Consider the following 23,377-nt stretch of genomic DNA (forward strand, 5'->3'; position numbering starts at 1 on the left):
CTTTCTTTCTTTCTTTCTTTCTTTCTTTCTTTCTTTCTTTCTTTCTTTCTTTCTTTCTTTCTTTCTTCTTTCTTTCTTTCTTTCTTTCTATCAAAAGGCCAATGGGGCTGGAATAAGAAGGGTGAAGAAACATGAGAATGATATGAGATGAGGTGGGAGAATAATCCGAGTCTAGTGTTTACAAGGCCTTGTAGCCACTGGCCAAAGTACATCTATATTCTAGACACTTCCAAGGTTGCAAATCAACCCCTAGCTATAAAAAACACATTCTCGGCCAGGCACAGTGGTTCACGCCTGTAATCCCAGCATTTTGGGAGGCCAGGGCAGGCGGATTATGAGGTCAAGAGATCGAGACTATCCTAGCCAACATGGTGAAACCCCGTCTCTTCTAAAAATACAAAAATTAGCTGAGCGTGGTAGCCCCTGCCGGTAGTCCCAGCTACTAGGGAAGCTGAGGCAAGAGAATCATTTGAACCCAGTAGGTGATGGTTGCAGTGAGCTGAGATTGCGCCACTGCACTCCAGCCTGCTGACAGAATGAGACTCTATCTCAAAAAAAAAAAAAAAAAAAAAAGTCTCTCTAGAGAAACAGGACACTTATCATAACAGGGGAGCCCCCTGGGCTCTCTAGCCAATAGGAAAATGACCATATTGTATAGACAATTGACTACTAAAAACCCAATACTTTGGGTGTTTAAAACCCACTAATTTTAGTTCAGAGTTACTGGAAAGTTCCTTTGCCCCAGAAATCATCTGCTCTTGATGCCTAGAACTCTGCCCTAAAAACACTGTTTACCCAACTTAAGACTCTGTCTCCTATTAAAATATGGATTCCTCTGGGAGGGGTAATACTATGAGTTATCAGTCATTTAATGCTTATACAGATGAGTTGACAGCTGTCCTTGAAAAGATATTGTAAAAGAGTACTTGGATGGCAGGAAGGAATCTGCAGGGAGAATCAAATTAGAAAGGGAAAGCTGAGGATACATCAGAAAAAAAAACTACCTATTTTACAACTTCAAGTAGGGCTTTGCTTCCTGGATAATGTCCTCTGGCCAGGGCACGTCACAGCAACGTGTATCTTTTAGAGCTCTTTCCTAAACATAAAGTGTGAAATAATTCATATAGCCCCTTATGTAAACACAGCAATGATTAGAATGTGTTGCTTCTACTTTGCTGTTGTTTCTTGATGGGCTCTGGGCACACGTGGACTTTGCCTCTGTGGATGAACTGTCACTGATATGGCATAACGTTTTTGTGAGTATGAAACAGTGATGTGCTGGAACAGCCCGTGTGAGCAGATTACACGCATGTCTTCCCAACTTTGTATTCAGTTTGACTTCACACTGACTGCCTGAAATCAGCCATGATGAGCATATTTACGCCATAGAAATTGACGAATGCTAAAAATCGAAATGTTTCTTTTCAGAGAGCTGATTGTTAAGCATTTACCAGTATGCTGTGAAATGTAAAAAATAGATTTTAGGATATGCCATGGCATATGAAAAAATATTCATTTCTTTGTTTTGCCTCTTGAACAGATGCCAATTATATTCAAAATCATATTTGCCTTTGTGTTACTTTACATTTTAGCTGCATTTGTACAGGTAGGTACCCCATTTACCTTTTCAAAAGCTGCCTGGTACTTCATATTGGCCAGGTTTTGCATCATCTGGCTCTGACTGTCTTATATACTTCAGGCCCCAGCTAGATTTAACCCTGAGCGAGTTTTGCACCCCAATGCCTTATTCTTTCCTTTGGACATTTCTAGTCTGTTTTTCCCTAGCTGAAGGGCTCCCCTCGCTTCTTCTCTGTCTGCCAGTGTCTTGCCCATGTTTCAAGGTCAGAGCAGAAATTTCCTTCCCTTCTTTGATGCTCACCTGCCATCCTCACATGGGATCCAGCACTCAGCATTCATTGCTCTTTCTCCAGTGCTCCCACTGAACATTTCCTATACCTCTTCAGCCATCACCATCCCTGCCTTTTGAAATGTTAGTCTGCATGTCTTATCTCCTCCCCTGGATTTTAAGCCCATTGATGATAGTGACATTTGCTTTTCCATCATTTTATCCTTGAGAGTATCAGATGCAGAGCTTTGCATAGTCATTACTTGATATTAGTTGGATTATATGCATATATGATTTAATATTTCCCACAGTGTCCTGGACAGCAAAATAAATGCCATTGGAACAAATACACAAAGACACACACACACACACACACACACACACACACACAGTTTCATCAGTCTAAATATCTGTATGTGTGGCCTGATAACCTTTAGCATAGAAAATGCCTTGTTGAAGGGGAATATTGGACTCAAGTGTAGACCAATGAGGACAAATGAGAAAGCTTCTACTCTCTGTCTGAAATGTCACCTTTCTCATCTGCATGTAAAATTGGGAGGCTTTTGTCCGGTCATATGTTAGAAAACTACCAATCTGTTATAAATCAGGGTATTCCAGTGGCCACTGAAGATCCAGCTGAACTCTTAAGGATAGATGCTGCTACCATGTTAGTGAGATCTACTGGGACTTGTGTAACTAATGATAAAATAAAGAACAATTGGAGATTTTTTCTTTGGTCACTCATGTGAAAGGAGGCTATTCCTGTTTGATTGATTGATTTATTAAACAAGTATCATCTTCTTGTGCCAGGCAGTCTGTGAAACGCTCAAGATATAAAGGTAAATTATCTGTGGCCTTGCCCATCAGGGATTTATAATCAGGAAAAGAGCCTGAGAAAGCAAAAGGATGTGTTTAAAGTCTCAGGTGAAGTCAAGCCCTGAGGATCTGACAGGTTCTGAGCCATATCAGTGAGTTTGCCCATTAGACCCTGCCATCTGTCCCCGTGTGAAACATTTGCTGTAACTCCTTTCCATGAAGTGCTTTTGGTTTGAATGACCTTGGAGACAGCCTGAAATCCCGAGCTTGGAAGGGTGCTTTTAGCGTTACTGGTCTGCACTTACGGTCTTCAAATAGAATTTCCACAAACCTGTAATTATCTCCTCTTACCATGCTCCCTAAATGACAGACGACCAGCTCTTTAGTCACTCCAAGAACGGATTTCTATTCATCCCATGCCCGGGATGCATTAGGATGCCCAGAACATGTGTGGCTGCTCCGAGTGGCACAGAGCAATTAACAGAAGCCAGGCAATTTGCAAAATGCCTCAACTTCCTGCTCATCTCGAAGGCAGAAAATTGTCAAACCTTAACCTCAGGAGGCTCATCTGCAGAATTACACCTCCCCCACCTCAAAGAAGAAACTCTGGTGTCAGATTCCCCCCACCCTCCTGCTTTTTGCAAACATAAGCACTCGGCTGCAACAACAGCTATGACTCAGTTCCTAGCTAACGCTGCCTGAATTGATTTAGTCTGAGTTCAGATTTAGCACATAATCATGTTCAATTTGCTCCACTGCACTGCCTAGAGATAAAAGGCTTGGAGAAAAAAAAAATAGCTTCAGCTCGTGTCAGTCTTTGTGGTGATGTCATTGCCATGAGCGAGCCGGGCCGTTCGTTACTCTGCTGTGCTGCCTCAGACGCAGAGGGCTGCGTGCAGTGGGAGCGGGCTCCAGGAGCCCGAGCCTCCAGCCGTCCCCAGAGGAAGGCAGCACCGGGGCCTGGCCACAGCAATATCCATCTGGAGGCTCTTCCCTTCACTCCCAACTCTGAGGTTGCCTAACTCTTTATTAAAAATTCAGAAGGGGGAATGCCAGCCCCTAGCATGGACTGTGATGTTTCCACTCTGGTTGCCTGTGTGGTGGATGTCGAGGTCTTTACCAATCAGGAGGTTAAGGTATGCACCTGCAATCTTATTTTTCATTGTTGCTGTTACTGACGCTGCTTGGCAGAGCCTTTTTAGCATGAGGAAATAAGACTTCGGTTAATAGTTTTCAGCTCACAGTCTGCGCTAGAAATGCATGTGGTAGGTGCATGGCTACATTAAGTATAATAAGTTGGAAGAGGGACCAGCATATTATTTTTAAATGTGAAAAGGTCTGCCATTATATGTTTCTTCTTGTCTTTTTTATTAGGTGATCCCTGGTCAGTCCTTTCCAAGTAGACACATTTTCATATTCCCATATCGTATCTTTGTCAATAAGGAGAATTTTCCAGCCCTCAATGTCAAGAGGGATTTTGAATCAATGATTACATGAAGAAAGCACACATAATAAACCCAGCATCCAGGCCAGCCTGACAGTGGGGCAATAATCTTTTCTGGCATGTCACTTAAATATCCTGTGATGTGGTCTTCAAATTAAACAATAGCTTTTCTACAGATGGCAGTTTCAGTCCCCAGCTTTCTGGAAATCAAAGTTGGAGAGCAGCTGCCTAAATTTTCTTTGTCAGGCAAAGAAAGCAAGTCATTTTCCTTGAACAGTTGTTGATAAAGAAAGTTTAGGCATAAATATTTTGCATCTTAAGGCTTAGTATATATGCTGGTCCTCACTGATTGCCGGCAGCAGTTGTTAACTTGTCATATGTAATTGTCCTCTGATGATATTCATTCTCTTTTATTTTCCATTTGGCTTTATATTATGAAAAGATTCCAGGCTTGTAAAATGGAAATGTTTATTTTTTCTCTCATATTTAATAGAAGAACTAGCTGAAGCTTCTTATTTAAGCAGTTCACACACACAGAAGGTCAGTTGTTCATGGTGTGGTGGGAGGAATAAAAGGGGAATTACATGGCATAATCATTTACCATCCTTGCTTTAGTCTTAACTTAAAGAAAAACCCTGAATTCTTTATTGTTGGGTGTGCAAGTGACACCCTGGTGCTTTACAGGTGAGGATTTATGTGTTCTTGGCATAACACATGGCTATGTCATTCAAGATTGCAGCTTTAACAATCTTTTGAAATAGATTTGATAATCTGGCTTCTTGTTCTTGCATATTTTAAACATGTAGCCCTGTATTTACCAATTTTTGTGCCAGTGCCATGGAAGTGTCCACCACCTGTCATATGAAGGTTCAGAAAATAAGGATATAAAGGTTTGGCACTGCCTGTGATTGCCTTGAGAATGGAAACATGCATGCAGTGACCCACAGTCCTGTCAGCCATACTTCCATAGCACTTGAGAAGGGAGAGCAGTCATCAGACCCCTCCAGTTTAAAGCCAACTTCAAGTCCAGTGTGGGTAACCAGATAAAGAGACATCTTCCAGTAACCACTGGAACATAATTCCATCTATGGAGAATAAAACTTCACAGGACCCTTCTGTCCTCAACAGTTATCTGTTGTTTACACACTTGCCCTGAGAATGTCATAAGATATTCTCAACTTTTTTGGTTTCAGAAAAGATAGTGAGAAAATATTTATTGGAGATCTACAACATGCCAGGCATTGTGCTTATATAGGAAAAAGTTTAAAATATGCTTGTATGGCATATGTGTCTATGATATAGATATAAAAATAACCAATTGCCCAAGGTTTCTTAAAGACAAAGAATATTTTGTGGAATTAAGAGGACATAAAGTTGTTACAGCTGTTTGTATGTGAGTGGGTGGAGTGGTTTTATGGAAAAAATGGTATTTAAAGATGAGTAGATTTTATACAGAAAGAGAGAAGGCACAGCATTTTGCAGTTTAGTGAGTCGATCCTTTTGACTGCAGTAGGTTCTCTATGAGAGATTAGAGGTAAATGGGAAAGGAGGTGAGTCAGGGCTAGATGGTGAATAGCTGATGCTGTTCTTCATAAATTTATGGGGTTTTTCGAGGAAGACTCTCAACAGAAATATGTGCTACATGTCCTTACTGCCAATAACTCTGAATCATGATGGGCTTTTTTTCTTTTTTAGAGTATCTAATCTTTATGTGCCTTAGTCTTCTCATATAATGTGAGAATAGTAGTGATTTTTACCTTATTAGCTTAGGGAAAAGAGAATTATACATGTAGAATAATTAACACAGTGCCTGAGTCATATTTAGCACTCAATAAATGTTGGCTATTGCTATCATCGTCATTGTCATCTTTGTAGGCACTCTCTGAAAGTGATAGGTTACTTTTACCAGTTTATCAGAATGTTGTAAATCCAGCTGAGTTTACAATGACAGTCTAGCACACAGAAAATGCTTTCCCTCCCACCCCACTCCCAATATACACACTCTAGCCACCTAGAAAACATGGCTTTCCATTTTTGATATTTAATCATCTAATGTTTGCAGTAACATTATTAAAAACAAAGATCTACTTTGTGCTTGTTAAAAAGGGGGAAAATGAACAAATTAAGGTGGGCCAAATGTTATGTATTAAGAAAACCTGTGCTCCTTCTTCAAAACTGACCATTAGTCTTATCACGAAGAAAGGTTCAAATGTAAAATTCTAGGCACCAAACAAAGCTTCCCCAAAGGTATCTTTCTTCTTCGTTCATTACTAATAACTGGTGGAGCCAAGAGTTCCTTCTTCAATGTCTTTAAGGTTTATTGTCAGAGAAAAGGGAGGCACATGGAAAGGGTCTGTCTCACCTGCTTACATCCATCTTGCTTAACTTCGGGCTTGTTTGTTTGTTTAATAAGCATCCCTACTTTCTACATGTAGCCCCCATGGACAAGCAGCCATACTAGGGGGATGTAGCCAGCAGGTCTCCTTCATAAGTACAGGGGTTTATTTGAAATAGGTAGAAGCATTTACAAATCCAGTTTCCCATAGTGACATAGAAAGCCTCATCCTCTATGGTGGCTCTCAACTGATTGCATTAGGGGCCCCTCTGACTCCAGTTTCCTAAATTTCATCAAAGCTGCTCAAGCAATAGTACTAAAAAGAGGAGGAAATCAGACAAATAGAATTCTGCCATATTTGGCTGTCTCTGGAAATTCCATTGGTGGTGCTGTGAACTTAGCTGTCTGTTCTGCAGCATGAGAGTTCTCAGAAAGGTCTAGAAGTTGGGAGCCCTCAATAGAAAATGCTAGGGGAAACTGCAGAATTTCTGTGTGTGTGAATGTGCTGGGTTGATTATCTCTGATATTCTCATATTTCTAAAAGTAGTCTTCCCACTCCACAAAGAACCAAACTTTTGGGAAAATGAAAGAGATCCAAGAGATTGGTAATGAAATTTACATTTCACTTTAGTCCAGTGGTTCTTAAACCTGATTGCATGTTGGTATCCCCTGGAGAGCTTTTAAAAATATTAATGTGCCCAGGCCCTACACCCAGAACTTTTACTGACTGGTCTGAATGGAGCCCAGTCATAGGTAATCATATAAAGCCAGCGTCTTGTCTCTTTTAGGCACAAGTAGGTACAGGTGAGGTCAGCCAAGAACTGTCTAGAGTAAGCTCTGCTTAAGCACTTGGATCCTTATCTCCCCAGCTAAGACTTGATGTATGCAGTTTTAAAAGCAATATCTCTGAGCTGTCAGAAACGTTGAGGTTCACCCAACACTTCAGTTCTCCACACCTGCAGTTCCTTCACCTGATTCTGAGCCAACAGCAAATGCTCTTCTTTACTGCTGGCTGCTGTGGGAGGTCTTCTCAGAGCTGCAGAGCCTGCCTGGAACAGAGCGCCCCCACTCTGCCAGGGGGCATCCAAACCTGGGGCTGCCCCTTCTCTGCAATGGTGGCTTCCTGCACAGAAGAAGGGGTGGTTCCTCTTCTCTAGGTTGGAGAGCTTCTGATTCATGTACCAGGGATCCAGCCTCGTCTCCATGGGCATCCATGTAGGACACAAGGAATTCACAAAGCTCCCTTCTGCTCATTAGAGCAGGCAGGAAACATGACAAATCTTATAAGAAATACAGAAGCTTCAAAGACCCTTGGAGCTCGAGAGATTTGTTCATTCATTCAAAACTATGTGTAGAGCACTTATTACCTACCAGGCAATGCTCTAGGCCTAGGAGTTCGATAAGATAGATGTCCCTGCCCTCATGGAGCATATATTCTAATATGGGATGCAGACAATGAACTAGTAAACAAGTAAATATACATTGTAATTTCAGCTAGCGATGAGGGCTATGAAGATAAATGAAGCAGAGTAAGGGATAGAGCATTGATGGGGGAGGAATGTGCACTTTTGAAAAGATTGTCATTGGAAGCATCTCTGGAGAAATGACAGTTTATTAAATGTCATTGTTCCAATGTAATTCTTAGATCTAAAGAAAGTTAGAAAGCCATGTACAGAGCTGAGAGAAAATCATTCCATGTAGAGCGAATAGTAGGTAGAAAGAGAGGCCATCTTAGCCATCTTATCTGATGTGCTCCTACCTAGTCCCCCTACCACCACCATTTAACCTGTTTGAATCATTCATTCATTTAGGTACCCATTGAGACGGTCACTGTCTCAAGATATAATTTATTTTTTTTAAGGAGACTCCTTTTCAGAAAATTGTACTTAACCTAATTCCCTCATCCTACGTTTTAAGCCCAATAGCTCTCTCAGGGTAGGGGTAAATACAAGTAGAAGTTTGTTTTCAGCACAGTAATTCTTCATATGCTTGGAATATTAGGGTTGCTACAGGACAGCCCGTTTCTCTTCTGAAAGATCAAGGCCTTTTTAAGGTCACTCATAAATCCTACTTTCTGTCCTCTGCTTTTGAGAATTTCTCAACATCCTCCCAATCTGTGTGACCTGAGACAATCTCTTAACCTTTCTGGACACAAAATAATCATGCTGAGAAAAATCCCCTATTGCTTTGTGCATTTTATTTTTCTTTTTACACAATAGTATATGTGACTGAGTCAGAGTCTATTTGTTTCATGCTGTTGCGTGAGTTATGAAAAAGACCACATCATGGCCACTGAGTACAATGAAATCTCTCTGTCATACGAACCACTGGACATTTCAGATTATTTGTTTTGTATGGTGGGAGGAGAAGGATGAGGCTGAGTTGGTATGATGCACTTTGTACTCTGCTTTGAGGTCAAACAAGTGACACAAGTGAGTATGTGTCACTTGTTCAGGAATTGTTTTGGAAGAGAAACTTAGGTGGGTGTTGGTCCAGAAAGCTGGTTGAGCTTCATGCCCATTTCTTAAATTTTTTTGTGAGCACTAGGGTAAGGATCTGGGCACAACCAACCATGACCTATGGCTCTGCAGAGCTCTAAAGCTCTTTAAGAATTTTCAAAAACCATTGTGTTCACTCAGTAACTTAGAAGTGTTTGAGTTGTATATGATTTAATCCTAAGAAATGGTAAACCCTCTAGAGGTATTCATGGTAATGAACATTCAGTAACCAAAGCGTGAAGTCTACCAAAATGCTCATTCCCTATTCAATGACTGTAACATTAAAAATAATATTTTGTCATACATCTCTAGACCACCTTTGGTTTATGAAGAACAAAAGGCAGTGTGTGTGTGAGGTGGCAAGAGAGATGGCATGTGTATAACAGATTCTAACCCTCCAGCAAAACAAATGTTGCTATTTCTCTGGTAATAACATGGGCTAGAATTGAGGCCATTTTGGAAATAAATGAATTAATGCAAAACTGAAAGTTAAAATTAATCATCCCTAAAGCAATTATTTAAGAACTTAACATTCTTAAATGTACAATACTAAACATCTTCTTGCCTCTGAAGAAAGTAGCAAACATCTTTCAGAGACAGGGAAGAAATGATTTTATGAAAGTGATACTCCCTGAGAAGGTTCAGAGGCAGATTTCTCAGCCAGCTATCACATTGGTAAAGACAAAGTAAACTGTGTTCAACTAATAACATTGTTAAGTGGGGAAATCAACTAAAATCTTGTTTATCTGTTTAAAGAAACTTTTAACTGTTGGGAAGTAACAGATGCTGGCAGTTGCTACCTGTAACCTAAATGTCAGATAGATTAAAACAAAACAGCAATTTTAATGAAAAATTGTTTTCCTAAAGAAACAGATTTTAATGTAAAATTCAGAGTACCATTTGCATTCTTAGTGATTCTGTTTGAGTTCAACTATCAGTAATTTATATAGGTTTGTTTTAGTATTTTCTGATAAAGCTTAGAATTGACATGTAAGAAATAAAATGATACCTGAAACCTTTATTATCACTTTATGTGTTTAGGAGGTAAGCTTAATGGGCTTAATAGGCGTTGCAGCTTTGCAGTGAATAGCCCAGCTTTCCAAAGTGATCATAAACTTTCCAACTCATACCTGGACTAGAATTTCTTTATATAAAGGGACAAATTTATTTATGTAAAGGGTCTGTATTCTTTCCCAATGCTAAAACTAAACTGATTCTAAAATAGGATTTTAAAAACACATGGAGAGGTAATTTCAACTAGAAGTTTTGAGCAGGTACAAAGTTATACCCTTTCCACTCTAGCTAGAATAGAGAGTTAATCTTCAAAGTATTTGAGAATAAAATGTCTACCAAGTTAGACCTTCCCTAGAAAAGATTCGATATGTATACTTTCATAGTCACTTTTTGGGTAAGTATACCTGGGTAAAACATACGTGTGTATATATATGTGTATATACAGATATACACATGTGCAAACGTATGCATAATATGCATATTTACTATATATTTCTTTTTTTTTTTTTTTTACCTTCCATTACCATAGAAGCTTTCTTTCTGGATCCTCTACCTATTCTACAATGGCACATCTAACTAGCTAATGGAAATTATATGCTCTTAACTACATCAACGGATTAAGAGCCCAAAGAAGATTCTTGGCAAGCAAGTTGAATAGCAACCTAAACAATTGCTAAAGGAAACTCCCCTGGGAGTGAAGGGGACTAAGAAATTCATTATCTTCTCTTTTTATTGTTATATACCATAGCAGTGTTCACATCCTTACAGTTTAGTACTACAACAGTTATTCTTTCCAGAATCTAATATATCAGCTCTGAACTACACATTTCTTTTTTTAAATGTTTCAAAAAGGTCTTGACCCTTTAGCTTCCAGAAAGAAGACTTTAACATGCCTATGCTTCTGTTAGATTGGACTATTTACTAACTTTCGTTTCCTAAAACAACATCTTCAATGTTTTATTTGCTCCAACAATAGGGTAGTTTGCTATTTAATTGTAAGATTTTCTTTCCCTATCTCTGGTAGTTCTGTAGAAATATGTGAGCAGTGTTCGTGCTGTGCCCCAAACATTTAAACTCAGGGGGCTGTTTACTAAGCTGAACATTAAACCATCCCACATGGTGACAAATGTAAGCTCCAGAGATATTCATCTCCATGGATCAATATTATATGTTATCAAGATGGGCAATTTTAAAACATCCAACTGCTGTTTCCAATCATTAAATTCTTCTAACTACAAGGCACATAACACGTACTTCATATAATCCCCATAATAGCCCAAGACATCTATGTAGTTGCCCCATTATAAACAGATTCCTGATATTCAGAGAAGTTAAATTTTTACACAAGATTGCACAGCTATTAATTGGCAGAAGTGGGACTTGAACTGCTCTTTCCACTACTGAAATCTCTCTAAGGATGAATTAATAAGGCATTAATCAAATATTGGGGTGTAAAGCCGGGAAGATAAGACAATGAACTCATATGTAATATTTCATCTGATGCTTAAAACACTGTTTTTGTCTTATTTCTTATCAGAAGTGGTGGTATACTATTTGTACATAAATCAGTAGTTGAGATCATCTTATCTTTTCTCAATAAATCTAATGTGGCAATTGTAGGCATATCATCTATTTTGGATTTTGTTTTAGAATCTGTTTCAAAATCTAATTATGCCATCTAGTTTGGGAAAAAGAAAAGTTTGCTGGAAAATGCAAGGGTTTCCCAAGAGCTTCATACAACTGGTTTGACAGCTCCTCCACCTCCTTCCTTGTGTCACCAAGCATTTTCCATTGACTCCGTGAGGGATAATCTGTGAAGAATTGTAGGGCAGAGGCAGTGAAAGCAATATTAATAATATTTTACGTCTGAACAGAGCTTTCCAAATTATACAAAACTCAGCTTTTTCACAGGTAACCTCCAAGGTAAAGCCACACAACTCATAATGGGAAAACTTGGACTCGGATTCTTTCGCAACACAGCACAAGATCTCTTGGTGTATTATTATAGCCTGCATTATCAGTGCATCGAATAGAATTGATTTCATCTTCTATGACTTTACTGTGCCTTTGGGTATCGACTAAGAAAATCTCAGGCTACCTTTCCTAAAACAGGACACATAACCAATGAGCAAACTTAATAATAGCAACAACGTATTTAGCACTGACTATTTGTCGGGCACTATAGAAAGTACTTTTATTCATTCATTCAGCAAATATATATTGAATGCCTTCTATGGTCATGGCCTCAGATTAGGCTCTGCAGATATACAGATGTATAATCCCATTGGATACAAAAGTCTATGTAGGGCTGGCCTTTATTCTCCTCAGTTCCTTTTTCCCCAAAAAGGATGATGCCATTATGACCTCTAAAGAGGCCTCCTTTGCTGATGTAGGACATGTGAGAAGGAAGGAAGTCTAGTCTCCAGAGTGGGACATCCTGGATAGAACTCTCTACTTGACCTCTAGGCCACTTGATGGTGTAACCTTGAGCAAGGAACCTTACTGCTCTGTGCCCCAGTTTCCTCAACTACAAAATGATGAAAATAATAGTGCTTACCTCATAGATTAATGGTGACAGCTAAATGCATTAGAGTATGTAAAACACTTGACATTGTGACTGGCAGACAGAACACACGCGAGTAATGTCAGTCATTTTCATCATCATCATCCTTAGTAGAAGTAGACTTTGTACATGGAGTTCTAAGTTTTCTTGCCAGGGAACTCTACCTTACTTGCCTCTCATTATTTCAAACTCTTCCCGTGCAGTTGTCAACTCATCTTTGTACAGGGGCAGCAGTGCCCTCACCTCAGGGACACTCAGAGGTGACAGAACCCTACAGCGGAAGGGACTGACTCACCTTGGGAGTGAGGAATTACAGGCCCTGCCAGGAAGCAGAGATGCTGCAGCTCTCCTCAGACTGTGTCTCTTCCAAACCTCTTTTCTTGTCTCTTCCAAACCTTTCTAGGTAAGGGTTCCCTAGACAGGAGACAGCAGGAAATGAGGGGCCTGGATAAACAGGAAGTATCCTCACTGCAGCCACAAGGGGATGTTGTGGAATTAAGCCTCCAGGAACTTGCTGTTTGTTGTTGACTCAGTTAATGGAAAGGGAAGCAGCCTGAATGGAAAGGCAAGTGTAGAACCCCTCCCTGACCCCACCAGAATTTAGAGATTCAGTGGCTCCCATCATACTCAGAAGAAAGCCTAAGTCCTTGCTGTGGCCCTCAAGGCCTATCAGGCCTTGCCCCAGCTGCCCTGCTGACCTCATCTCCTCTGCACCTCTCTCCCTTTCACTCTGCTCTAACCCCCGCTTCCTGCCTGTACCAAACATCCCTTGGAACTTGCCTTTGCTGTGCCCTCTACCTGGAATCTTCTTTCTCCTGTACATACATAATAACATCTCAATGTTATTGCTAAAATATTTTCATAGGGGCTAAAACTCCCAAAGTTGACCATATATCACGCTAGGAGAAAGAAAATCTGGTACTATGTCCTTGTACTTAACTGTTGCCATCATGGCACCAGCCTTGCCTTAGCGTGGGCATCTACATTTAGTAGGTGCCCAATAAAGGTTGGATGAGGGCAGTGGGATGGAAGAAGGAGGGAGATAAGCCCCTCTACCTATAGGGGCACACTCCAGAAGTTACACATATCACTTTCTCTCAGATTCAACTGGACAGAAAATGAGCATATGGACTCATCTGGATGCAAGAGGGGCTGAGAATATCACCTTTTTCCTGTGTGGTCCTATGCCCAGCTAAAAGTCAGGATTCTATTATAAACAGAAGAGGAAGGTGGATATTGGGAGACACATAACAATCTCTAGTGCAGGCGACAAATGAAGTCTTTAAATAAATGACTTCAGAATTCAGGTCCTAGGATTCACATATGTTAAATAGCAGTCCAGAGGGAGTTTATAGGTCCTAAAAACACAGTCTTAGGAGAAGTTTGTCAAGATTTCATGAAACAAGGAAGCTTTGATCTGGGATTTAAAAGGCATGGCAGGTACAAGGTACTGTTCAATCTGATTACTTCTTTCTAGGTCTGTTGGAGAGATTACAGCCTGGTAGGCTGCTTCTCCAGTCCCACTTCCATGCCTTGGCCCTTGCAGTTCTTCCATGCTAACTGGGCATCCCATGCACTTACCCTGTTGTATGTGTTGCTGCCATTCACTTAGGTAATTCTGTTCATTTGCAGGTAGATCTCTATTAACAGATGACAGGACCATTTCTGATCAAACCCAGAGTATCATTCACATCTTTTGCAGCCATTGGTTGGGGTGTAAGTTGCATAGAATAAACCAGTAAGTTTCTGCTTATGTAGATGTGTCCATCCTCAGCCTTCCCCAACCCTTTTAGGTGCAATAGAGCCCATGATACAGCCATGGGCTGTAGAGAGACAGAAGGAGGGCTAAATCAGGAGGCAGAGCATTGGGTGTAGTCTTTAGACCTCTCACTTTGGGCAGCATTGAAAGGGAAAGGGATTTAGAGCCAGACCAGCCTAGGCTGGAACCCTGGCTCTAATAGTTACTGATTTTGCAGCCTCGGGAAGTTTTCCCCTCTGTAAAGTATGTACAATAATGCTACTCTTCAGGGTGTTGTAACTGAATAAGAATGTACCTAAAGCATGTAGGCACTCAATAGATGGCTGTTATTATTATTATTGCCTCTTCTCTAAACTTTGATATTAAAAATACCTGAAGTTCTACTGAGTCAATTAATGATATTTAGCTCTGCTAAAGACACGGCAGTTTTGCTATATTGAGAATCACCTATTAGCTCCATCACATAATATATGGCATTTTTCTGAAAATCACTTAATTTCTAAGTAATCTTCCTACATAGAGCATCATCCATTTTTTGTGAAGGAATAAAAGAAAAATTCATCAAGTCTTTCTAATATTCAAATAAAAATAACTCTTAGACAAATTATTCCATAAGGTCACTAATTTTGATGATATCAGTTGCTTCATTTGGGACAACACTGGGCCAAAAATAAAAAATTGTTAAAAGCAGCTATTTATTTGCCAGTACTATGGAAAAATAAGCCAGCAGCAATCTGTATTAATTCAACTAAGAGTTTTCTTTGGAGGAAATATGAATCGATCTTCATTCTTTTTTAAAACAGATATTAGAAAGCAAAGTTTCTTTGCAAGAGTGTTGAGCCAGAACACTGCATGCTTCTCATTCATTCCAGCTTCTCATTTGTGTTATAGAATAGAAGATCTGAACAGAAAAATTTTGTAATGACTTCCTGATGGTGTTCCAGCTTCAGATTCTTTCTTGGGCATAGAAGTAAAATAAACTCAAGAGTACCTTGAGCTCTTTAATTCTGAATGAGCACAACATAATACCGTCTGAATGCTTCAACTTCCCTTGAACCTTCTGTTTTTCTGCTTGGTCCTCCTACACAATTATTCCAGGCAATTATTGTCATTACTCAGGCTTGGAATCTGAAACCATCTTTACTAACTTCATATTTAAGCAAAACCAAATCTCTTCAGGTCTTTTCTACTTAGCAAAAATTCAAAAACAGTGTTTAAGAACCTAGTATGAATTGGAGCACTTTGTAACACCCAAAGGCTAGGAAACACCTTACCTCACAATCTTAGTCTACCGGGGATGAGTAGTATAAGCACCATGACAAAGGTGCAAATTTAGTAACTTGGGCTTCCTCATTTGCTTTTAAGTTGGGCAAATGAGGAGGACCAGTTCTATCTAAAAATTAACTTTTTTAGGCTGGAAGTTGCAAAATTGGCCACCTGCAAGCCAAATCCATAGGTGGATTTTATTTGGCCTATACAGTTTTGTTTAAAATTGAATTTCTTACTCGTCTTTAAACATTAGCAAGATTTGACATTAAAAACTATCTTCCAGATTCTCCTAAAAAATTGGTAGAGCTGGTATCACTGGGTGTCCCTTCCCACAGACCACCATTGGCTCAACATGAGCTAGGTCTGTCCTTTTCAATAGAGCAAATGCTCTCCAATTCCCCACCATTCCCTATTGTCTGATACTTGAGCCATTCCAGGTATACACAGGGAGTAGTGGGAAATAATGCTGTAGAATGAGGATAGGTCATTCTATGGATGACCTTGAGTACCAACCTAAGCATTGTCAATTAATTATATGAACCACGGGAGAATCATCCGAGTTTTAAGAGCCAGAATTTAGGAAGATCATGGTGCCTCTGGAGTCCAGCCTAGCTAGAAGAAAGGAGAAAATGGGGGTAAAGGAAACCAGTAAGGAGGTTATTATAACTTATTAAACAACCATGTCTCCATTTTTTATGCCTCTCTCTTAATACTATGTGAAAATTCCTTAGAGTGAACTGGAAAGAATTCTGGACTAAAAATTAGACAACTAGGCTCGAGTTACAGGATGGCCCTTATTGGCAAAATGCATGGGCAAGACTTAAACTTTCCAGGCCTCTCTTTGCTTATCTGTGAAGTGGCAATGAGGGTAATATTGACCTCCCAGGATTATGGTGATGATAAAGTGAGACAACATTTTAGATAATCTTTGTGGACTATATCATCATTACCTCCTGGCTTCATTTCTGCAAACTTCTCCTGAACAGCAGGCTTGCCCCATCTCTTTTCTATTGATTAGTTTTGACTTTACTCAGATGATTTCCAAGCCTGGAGCTGTCCAGGTCTTTCTGTTATATTGACCTCCTTAATTAAGGCTTTAAGTCAAGATTGAAAGGTTGAAGAGGACTTTAGAGACAACTAAGCGTCCCCTATTTGATGTGACTATCTCCTCTCCAGTATTTAAGCCTTTCCTTGAACTCCCCAAGTGATGGAGCCCTCACTCCTTATTGAAACCATTTTCATGATTAACCTTTTTTTTTTTTTTTTCTGAAACCCTGTAACTTCAAACCACTTTCTATTACTACTGTGCTCCATAAGCCAACAGAGTATATCTGCTCTTTGCCAGAAAAGTACTTTTGTTCTTTGAAGAAAGCTGTCTGGCCTGACCTCATTTCCAGGTCTTCTTCTCCTGACTAAATGTGGGCCTTCTCCAGATGATTCTGTATATGACTTAGTTGTAAGTGCCCTCCTCACATCCCACAGGTCTCCCCAACATGCACTATATTTTGTATGATCATCAAACTCTTCTTCCCCTTTCTCACCTCCTTCATTAGTCTTGTGCTTAGACATTTTAGTCTCATTCCACCCTAGACTGTGCTCAAAAAGCACCTCTGGCCCTGCCCAACCACTCTTGCCTCTCCTCTCCCTTGATCCAAATGTTTCCTCACATGTTGTGTTGCAAAACCAATTTGTCTAAGAGAAGAGTTCATGCTCCTTAGGGTCATTGGTGAAAGATCTCAATAAGTACATGTTGAAAGTCCATATTTGGCAATAATAATAATGTCTAACATATATTGAGTGTTTACTACTTGCCAGCCTCTGCATTTAAGTGGCTTTCTATATCATCCCTTGGAATCTTTACATTCCCATATGTAGTAAGAATTGTTAGGATCATCTTTGTTTCACAGTTGGGAAAGGTGAGGCTTTGTGACATGAAGGAGCTCTAAGGTCACAGAGCCAGGAAGTGGCAGAGCTGGGATCCAAAGCCAGGTTGTCATGCTGCGAGCCTGCACTCCTCATCACAGCACAAGGCCTTCTCACAGCATCTTTGCCTGATGCCTGTTGCTGAGGGTCTTTTCATTTGTTTATTTGCTGGATAATTACTTTAGGGCTTTCACAGGATTCAATAGAAAGTGTAATTGCTGTTATAATTACTGTAATACATGAAGGCTTCTTTCCTTCTTCCAACTTGCTTTAACAAAGCTGTAAAACTACAGGCAGGCCACCATCATCTTCAGGAAGATTTTCAATAGAGGATTTTAGGAGATGACCTTAAAAGAGGTGGTAATTCAAACCCAGTGTGTTGCAGTTCATTCATTCCTTCAGTGTTCTTCATTCTCATCCCTTACTCTATTTTCATCAATAGCGCTTGTTTTCTAATATATGATTAATTTGTCAATTTTGTTTATTGTGTCTCTTCTCACTAGAATGCAAGCTCCATGAAAGGCAGAAGTAAATGTTATCTGTTTTGTTTGTTGCTGAATTCCCAGATTAGCACGGGACGGGAGCACAACATATATTTGCTGAATAAATAAATGAATAAATGACAACAATAAAGCAATTTCATCACCTTTTGGACATAGGCATTTAAACTTTGAGGTTCATTTTTTTCAACCACCACCATGACCCCCTGCCTCTCTCAACTTCCCCTCACATACACTCTCCAGCTATGTACACTCACTCAGCCTTGAAGCCTGAACTCACCAGGGCTTTGATTTCTGCCAGAGGCTTAGCTGATCCTTGAGGCACATACACCCCTCATCTGTGTTTCCTTAATGACTTGTGTTTGTCTTGAACATTGCACTTACTGTGTTATAGTATAGTAGTCTGTGTTTGCAAACATCTCCCTGGCTAACCTAAAGCTCTTTGCAGGCAGGGACCCTGTCTTCTTCATGTTTGTTTCCCCAGCACCTAGCACAGTGCCTGGCATAGTGCTCAATATTTAACTGATGAATTTAAAATTCTGTTTCCATGAATAGGGATTTGGAACCACAGGGGTAGACACAAGCTAGTTCTGCATGGGTTTTAGAAACAAAAATTGCCATTTGGGGATGGAAGTGCTTTTTTCAATAAGCATTTATGGAATGCCCATCATTTGCCAGGCTCTATTCTAGATATAGGCAGAAATTAGCAAACAAAGCAGTCAAAAATGCCTTTCTTGGAACATTACAGTGGGAAGAGAGACATGATAAAGTAATAAGTTATATAGTATGCTAGGAGTATTATATACTAAAGAGGAAAAAAGTAGGGCAGGTCAAGGGGACTTATGATTAGGGACAGGAGTTAGAACTTTAGTAGGGTGCCTGGATAGGCTCATCGAGGAGGTGGCATTTGAGCAAAGACTTCAGAAGTCTTCCAGAAACGTTTACTGAGTTCCTATAGTGAATGAGGCACTGTGCTGATGCTGAAAATTCCAAAATAGAGCACATACTATAGTGAGAAGACTGCCATGTCAACCAGAGTGTGAAACATGTGAGAGCAGCCAAAATGTTAATAAAACAGTTTACCAGTAGGCTGTCCTAGAGAGAGCTGACTTTCAAAATGCGATGTAAATGTCACCATCACTGCCCTCCTCCTCATCTCTCTTTACCTTTCCTGCCCTTTTCTAAGTTGCCTTGTATCCTTTGAAAGTGTATAGAATGCTGGGAGGGTAATAACTTTGGAAAGTGTGAATTTATGCAAAGGAGTTAGATGGTGTCACCCTCTGGGATTGGAGGAACTTTGAGGTGTTACAGGACAGCCATTGGTCTAGAAGTGCTGGTGGATTTTCTTTCTTCATCATATACACAGTTATGGTTGGCTGGAATTCTTGGAGGAGAAATGCACTGAACAGTCCAAAGAATAGGGGATTTCAGCGCAGCCGTCTGTTGACAGCTCTCATCATTTGGCTCTTTGGACATGGAGACAAGCCAGTCTTGGAGCCATACAGCCCCCTTAGATGCCACATTGCCATTGGCACGCTGCCTACTCCTCACCATATTCCCTGTAATCAGAGGCATTTTGTACAAAACCACCCTGCTGTGTAGCACACTGCTTGTGTCCACAGCACACGTTCATTACTGCCTCAGGCAGTGCCTATAAAGGTTCCCTCTTGACCACCTCAGCAACATGTATTGAGCACAACATGTACCAAGCACCTTGGTTCACCAGAACTGATGCCAGGCATACAAGAAAAAAAAAGAGGCCTTCAGCAGAGAACAGCAGTAGGCAGTGATTGTGCGGGCCAATGACTTGTTCACATTTCCAGGACAGTCAACTGTTTAGTATATTTCTCATGTGTTGAATTGGTTTAACCAAGTTCAGTGCTTTGACTAGCTCATGAACCAACATAAATTTTGATCCTGGTCTTGGTCCCCCTCCAACAGCTGTCTATGGAGAAATATTTTCAGCTCCATGGCTAACAGAGAATCTCATGTTGATTGTTGAATAAATTTCCCATGTAACTGATTGGTTGAACTTAATTCACATAATTATACCTTTTCTAGTAAAGGTATGAGTCTTTCTTTGAAGTTATAAAAGTGTAAAATTGGCCCACACTTGAAATCCATTGAGACAAAAATCAATCAAGCAGAAATCTTATTTAGTGACATCTTAGCCTACTGTCTAGCAGAGTCTGAGATAAAAACTTGAGTGCAAGTGCTTTAATGGTGACTGGGAGCCAAGAAGCAGGAATGATTGCCAAGTGAAGGGAAGCAAAGAAGGAAGTGGAGCCAATGTGATGACAGGGAATGGAGCAGGCCGGTGTTATGGCGACTGTCTGCTGGATTCTGTGGAAAGCCTGAGAAGCTACATGAAGTGTAGTATAGAACCTCCTGTCCAGAGTAAGAAAATGGGAAGCATTTATCCATTAGCTCCCAGCCACCGTGCATCAAAGTTTCTCTCCACAGATTGTTAACTCCATGGGTTGTGCATGCATTAACTACCAAGTAGTTTCTTGGGGTGCCCGCTTTTGTGTCTGCAGAGAAGCCTAGGATGGAAGGAGCCAGGCACTGATGAGGAGTGAGGTCCTCAGGTTGCAAACTGCGTGAAGCTAATCAGAATTGCATGAAGCAACAGAATTGGCTATGGCATCAGGGGCTAGACTGAGATAGGTGGGACTAGGAGACTATGAAGTGATGCACTAGAAACATCCAATACAAGCACTGGATAACTCTACTTCTTTGAGTCTACCTTGTTCCAATAAAGGCATAAGATCGTTCACACACCTGTCATTTGCGCATTGTTCTACTGGGCACTCCCGTTCTAGTAAATTGTAATAATTGCTCAGTGAGGTGTTAAATACTGTCTTTAACAAAAAAGCATGGGCTTGATATAGATCAGACTTGTTTGATGGTTGTTAACTGTTATTTTCTCTCAAGAAAAATTCCCTCTGCCAACCTCAATTATAAGTCCTTGATTACTGTCTCCCTTCCCCTCCTCTCCACCTCCTAAAACCACCAGGTATTCTGTAAGTTTCTCCCTGCCTCAGTACCACTCTGCTTCCTTCCTTCCAACCCCTCCACATCTTTTCTTTCTTATATTTGAAGAAAGCTTAATTATCAGCATTTTTCAAATGTGTCAAATAAACAGACGACTTCTAAATGGCTTCTGAGCTTCCTGAGTTTAAAGATACAAGATTTGGAGTAAGCAAAGATTTCTTAAATAAGACACAAAAAGCACTAACCAGAATAGAAAGATGGATAAATTAGACTGTATTAAAAATTAAGAACTCCTAATCATTAAACTGCAGCACTCAGAGAATAAAAAGGAAAGCTACAGTCTGGAAGAAGATATTTGTAATACATATATCTGACAAAAGACCTATTTCTAGAATATATAAAGAAATTATGAAAATTAGTAAGAGAAAAACAACCCAATTAAAAATGAGCAAAATACTTGAACAGACATTTCAAAAAGAGAAGATATCCAAATGTCAAGAGCTATTAGTCATCAGGGAAATGCAAATTAAAGCCATAATTAGACACCATTACACACCCAACAGGGTGGCTAGAAGCAAAAAGACAGTCAATGCCAAGGGTTAGTAAGAATGTGGAACAACTAGAACTCTCCTGTGTTGCCAGCGGGAGGGCAAATTATTACAACCACTTTGGGAAACTGTTTGCAATATCTTCCAGACCTAAATATATATCTACTGTATGATCTGGTATTTCTAATTCTCAAGATAAATGAGTACATATTTCCACCAGAAGACATGCACAAGGATGTTTACAGCAGCCTTGTTCGTAATAGCCCCAAAGCGGAAAATATCCAAACGTCCATACCAAAAAATAGATGAATAAATTTAGTCACCAGTCATCAATGGGATGGATGACTCTCACAATTTCACTCTCGAAATGTAGAGTAAAAGACAACAGATGTTAAAAGTACATGTTTATCATTCCATTTACACAAAATTTAGGAACAGGCAAAACTAATCTATAGTGACAGAAGTCAGAATAATGGTGAACCTGAGGACTGGAGGAGGTGGTTATTGACTGGAAGAGGGCAGAAACGAGCCTTCTAAGATACTAGAAATGTTTTATATCCGGAGCTGGGCAGGGGTTACAATGATAGTGGTTACACTATACAAATTCATTGAGCTGTACACTTAAGGTTGTGCATTCTATGTAGGTAGCATATATTATTCCACAATAAAAATAAATTAAGAAGGGACAAGATTGAGAACATAAACTTGATTACCCATCCCACTAGCAAAGTCTCCAAGGCCTCATGGTCAAGTAGGAGAGGAAGTAGTACCATAGTGAGATTGGAAAGTATTAAATTAGGCATAGACTTAAAAGAGACCTGGCCTTCAAATTTTAACTGTTAACTAAATAGCCATGTAATCCTGGAAAGTAACAGTTTTAGACTCAGTTTTCCAATCTGTAAAATGGCTGACTGCTGAGGATATCTCATGCCCCTCCAAATCATAAGCCCAGTAAGTACACAAGGCTAATATGAAGATATACATCTCGTGTTGGTTCTGCTTGGCTGAATAACACTAAGGAATGCAGGACTCAGAGCTAAAGAGGGAATAGAGCTAAAACTCTCACATTCTATTTAGGGCTCTGTGATGACAAATCGTGCAATGGCCAGAACTACAGTGAGCCCAGAAAGTGAGTTACTGCAGTTCCTGTACCACCACCACCATATGGGTCATGAATTTCTTTCTGCCCCTCACTGAATCATTTCCTGTCATGGCAGAGAAAACCTGCCTCCAACAGTATATGCAGTGGTTGACTGATGCTCTTGGGGGTCAGCCCAACTTGGGTTTGAAACCTTGCTCTGATACTTACTGTCTCTGTGACCTTAGATGGGTCACATAAGCCCCTCAGCCTCAATTTTATCATCTGTAAAATAAGGAGGTCACCAACTCTTCAGAATTTTTGTTGTAAGCACTAAATGAGATAAAATCTATAAACGCCCAGAGCGCAGTGCCTCTCTCCTAGCCAATATTCAATGAAGTATACTAGTTATTCTTAGTGTAGCCTGTGTCTGCTGTGGCCACCATCAATGCCCCAAGTTTCAGTTGATACCATGTTTAGAGATAAAAATTGCTCCTTAATTTCATAAGGTAGCAAAGCAGGAAATAACCTTAGAAATGATCTGGTTAAGCACCAATAATTTGTTTAGGTCCTAATGAGTGGCAAACAATAGAAACTGAAAAGCCAGCTTGCAAAAAAGGTAATTTGTTGAAAGAAAGCAGGAGTATCTCATGCAATCACAGCATATCTAAACAACAAATTGCAGAATGGCAGAAATCAGGGTCACTCTGGTGATCCGGGCAGCAGAGTTTGCAGATCCTCTTTTGGACATCACTGTAAATATGACTCAACTCTAATGTCTCCTGGTACT

The 23,377-nt window shown here is 40.0% G+C and overlaps 1 protein-coding gene across 3 annotated transcripts in view; it reads left to right on the forward strand.

The window, feature by feature from the left end:
* RCAN2 (regulator of calcineurin 2) overlaps nt 1–23,377 on the forward strand; it is a 254,779-nt gene that overhangs the window by 154,907 nt on the left and 76,495 nt on the right. The window contains exon 1 of one of the 3 annotated variants that reach the window (XM_011960295.1): nt 3,298–3,798. The exons of the other annotated variants lie outside the window; for them this stretch is intronic. Within the exon in view, the coding sequence (XP_011815685.1) occupies nt 3,712–3,798 (87 nt within the window). The 5' untranslated portion in view covers nt 3,298–3,711. Of the gene's footprint in view, nt 1–3,297; nt 3,799–23,377 lie in introns of those variants that run through there. 3 annotated transcript variants of the gene reach the window in all.

The sequence above is a fragment of the Colobus angolensis genome, unplaced genomic scaffold, assembly GCF_000951035.1.
Source record: "Colobus angolensis palliatus isolate OR3802 unplaced genomic scaffold, Cang.pa_1.0 Scaffold51, whole genome shotgun sequence".
Lineage (NCBI taxonomy): Eukaryota > Metazoa > Chordata > Mammalia > Primates > Cercopithecidae > Colobus > Colobus angolensis.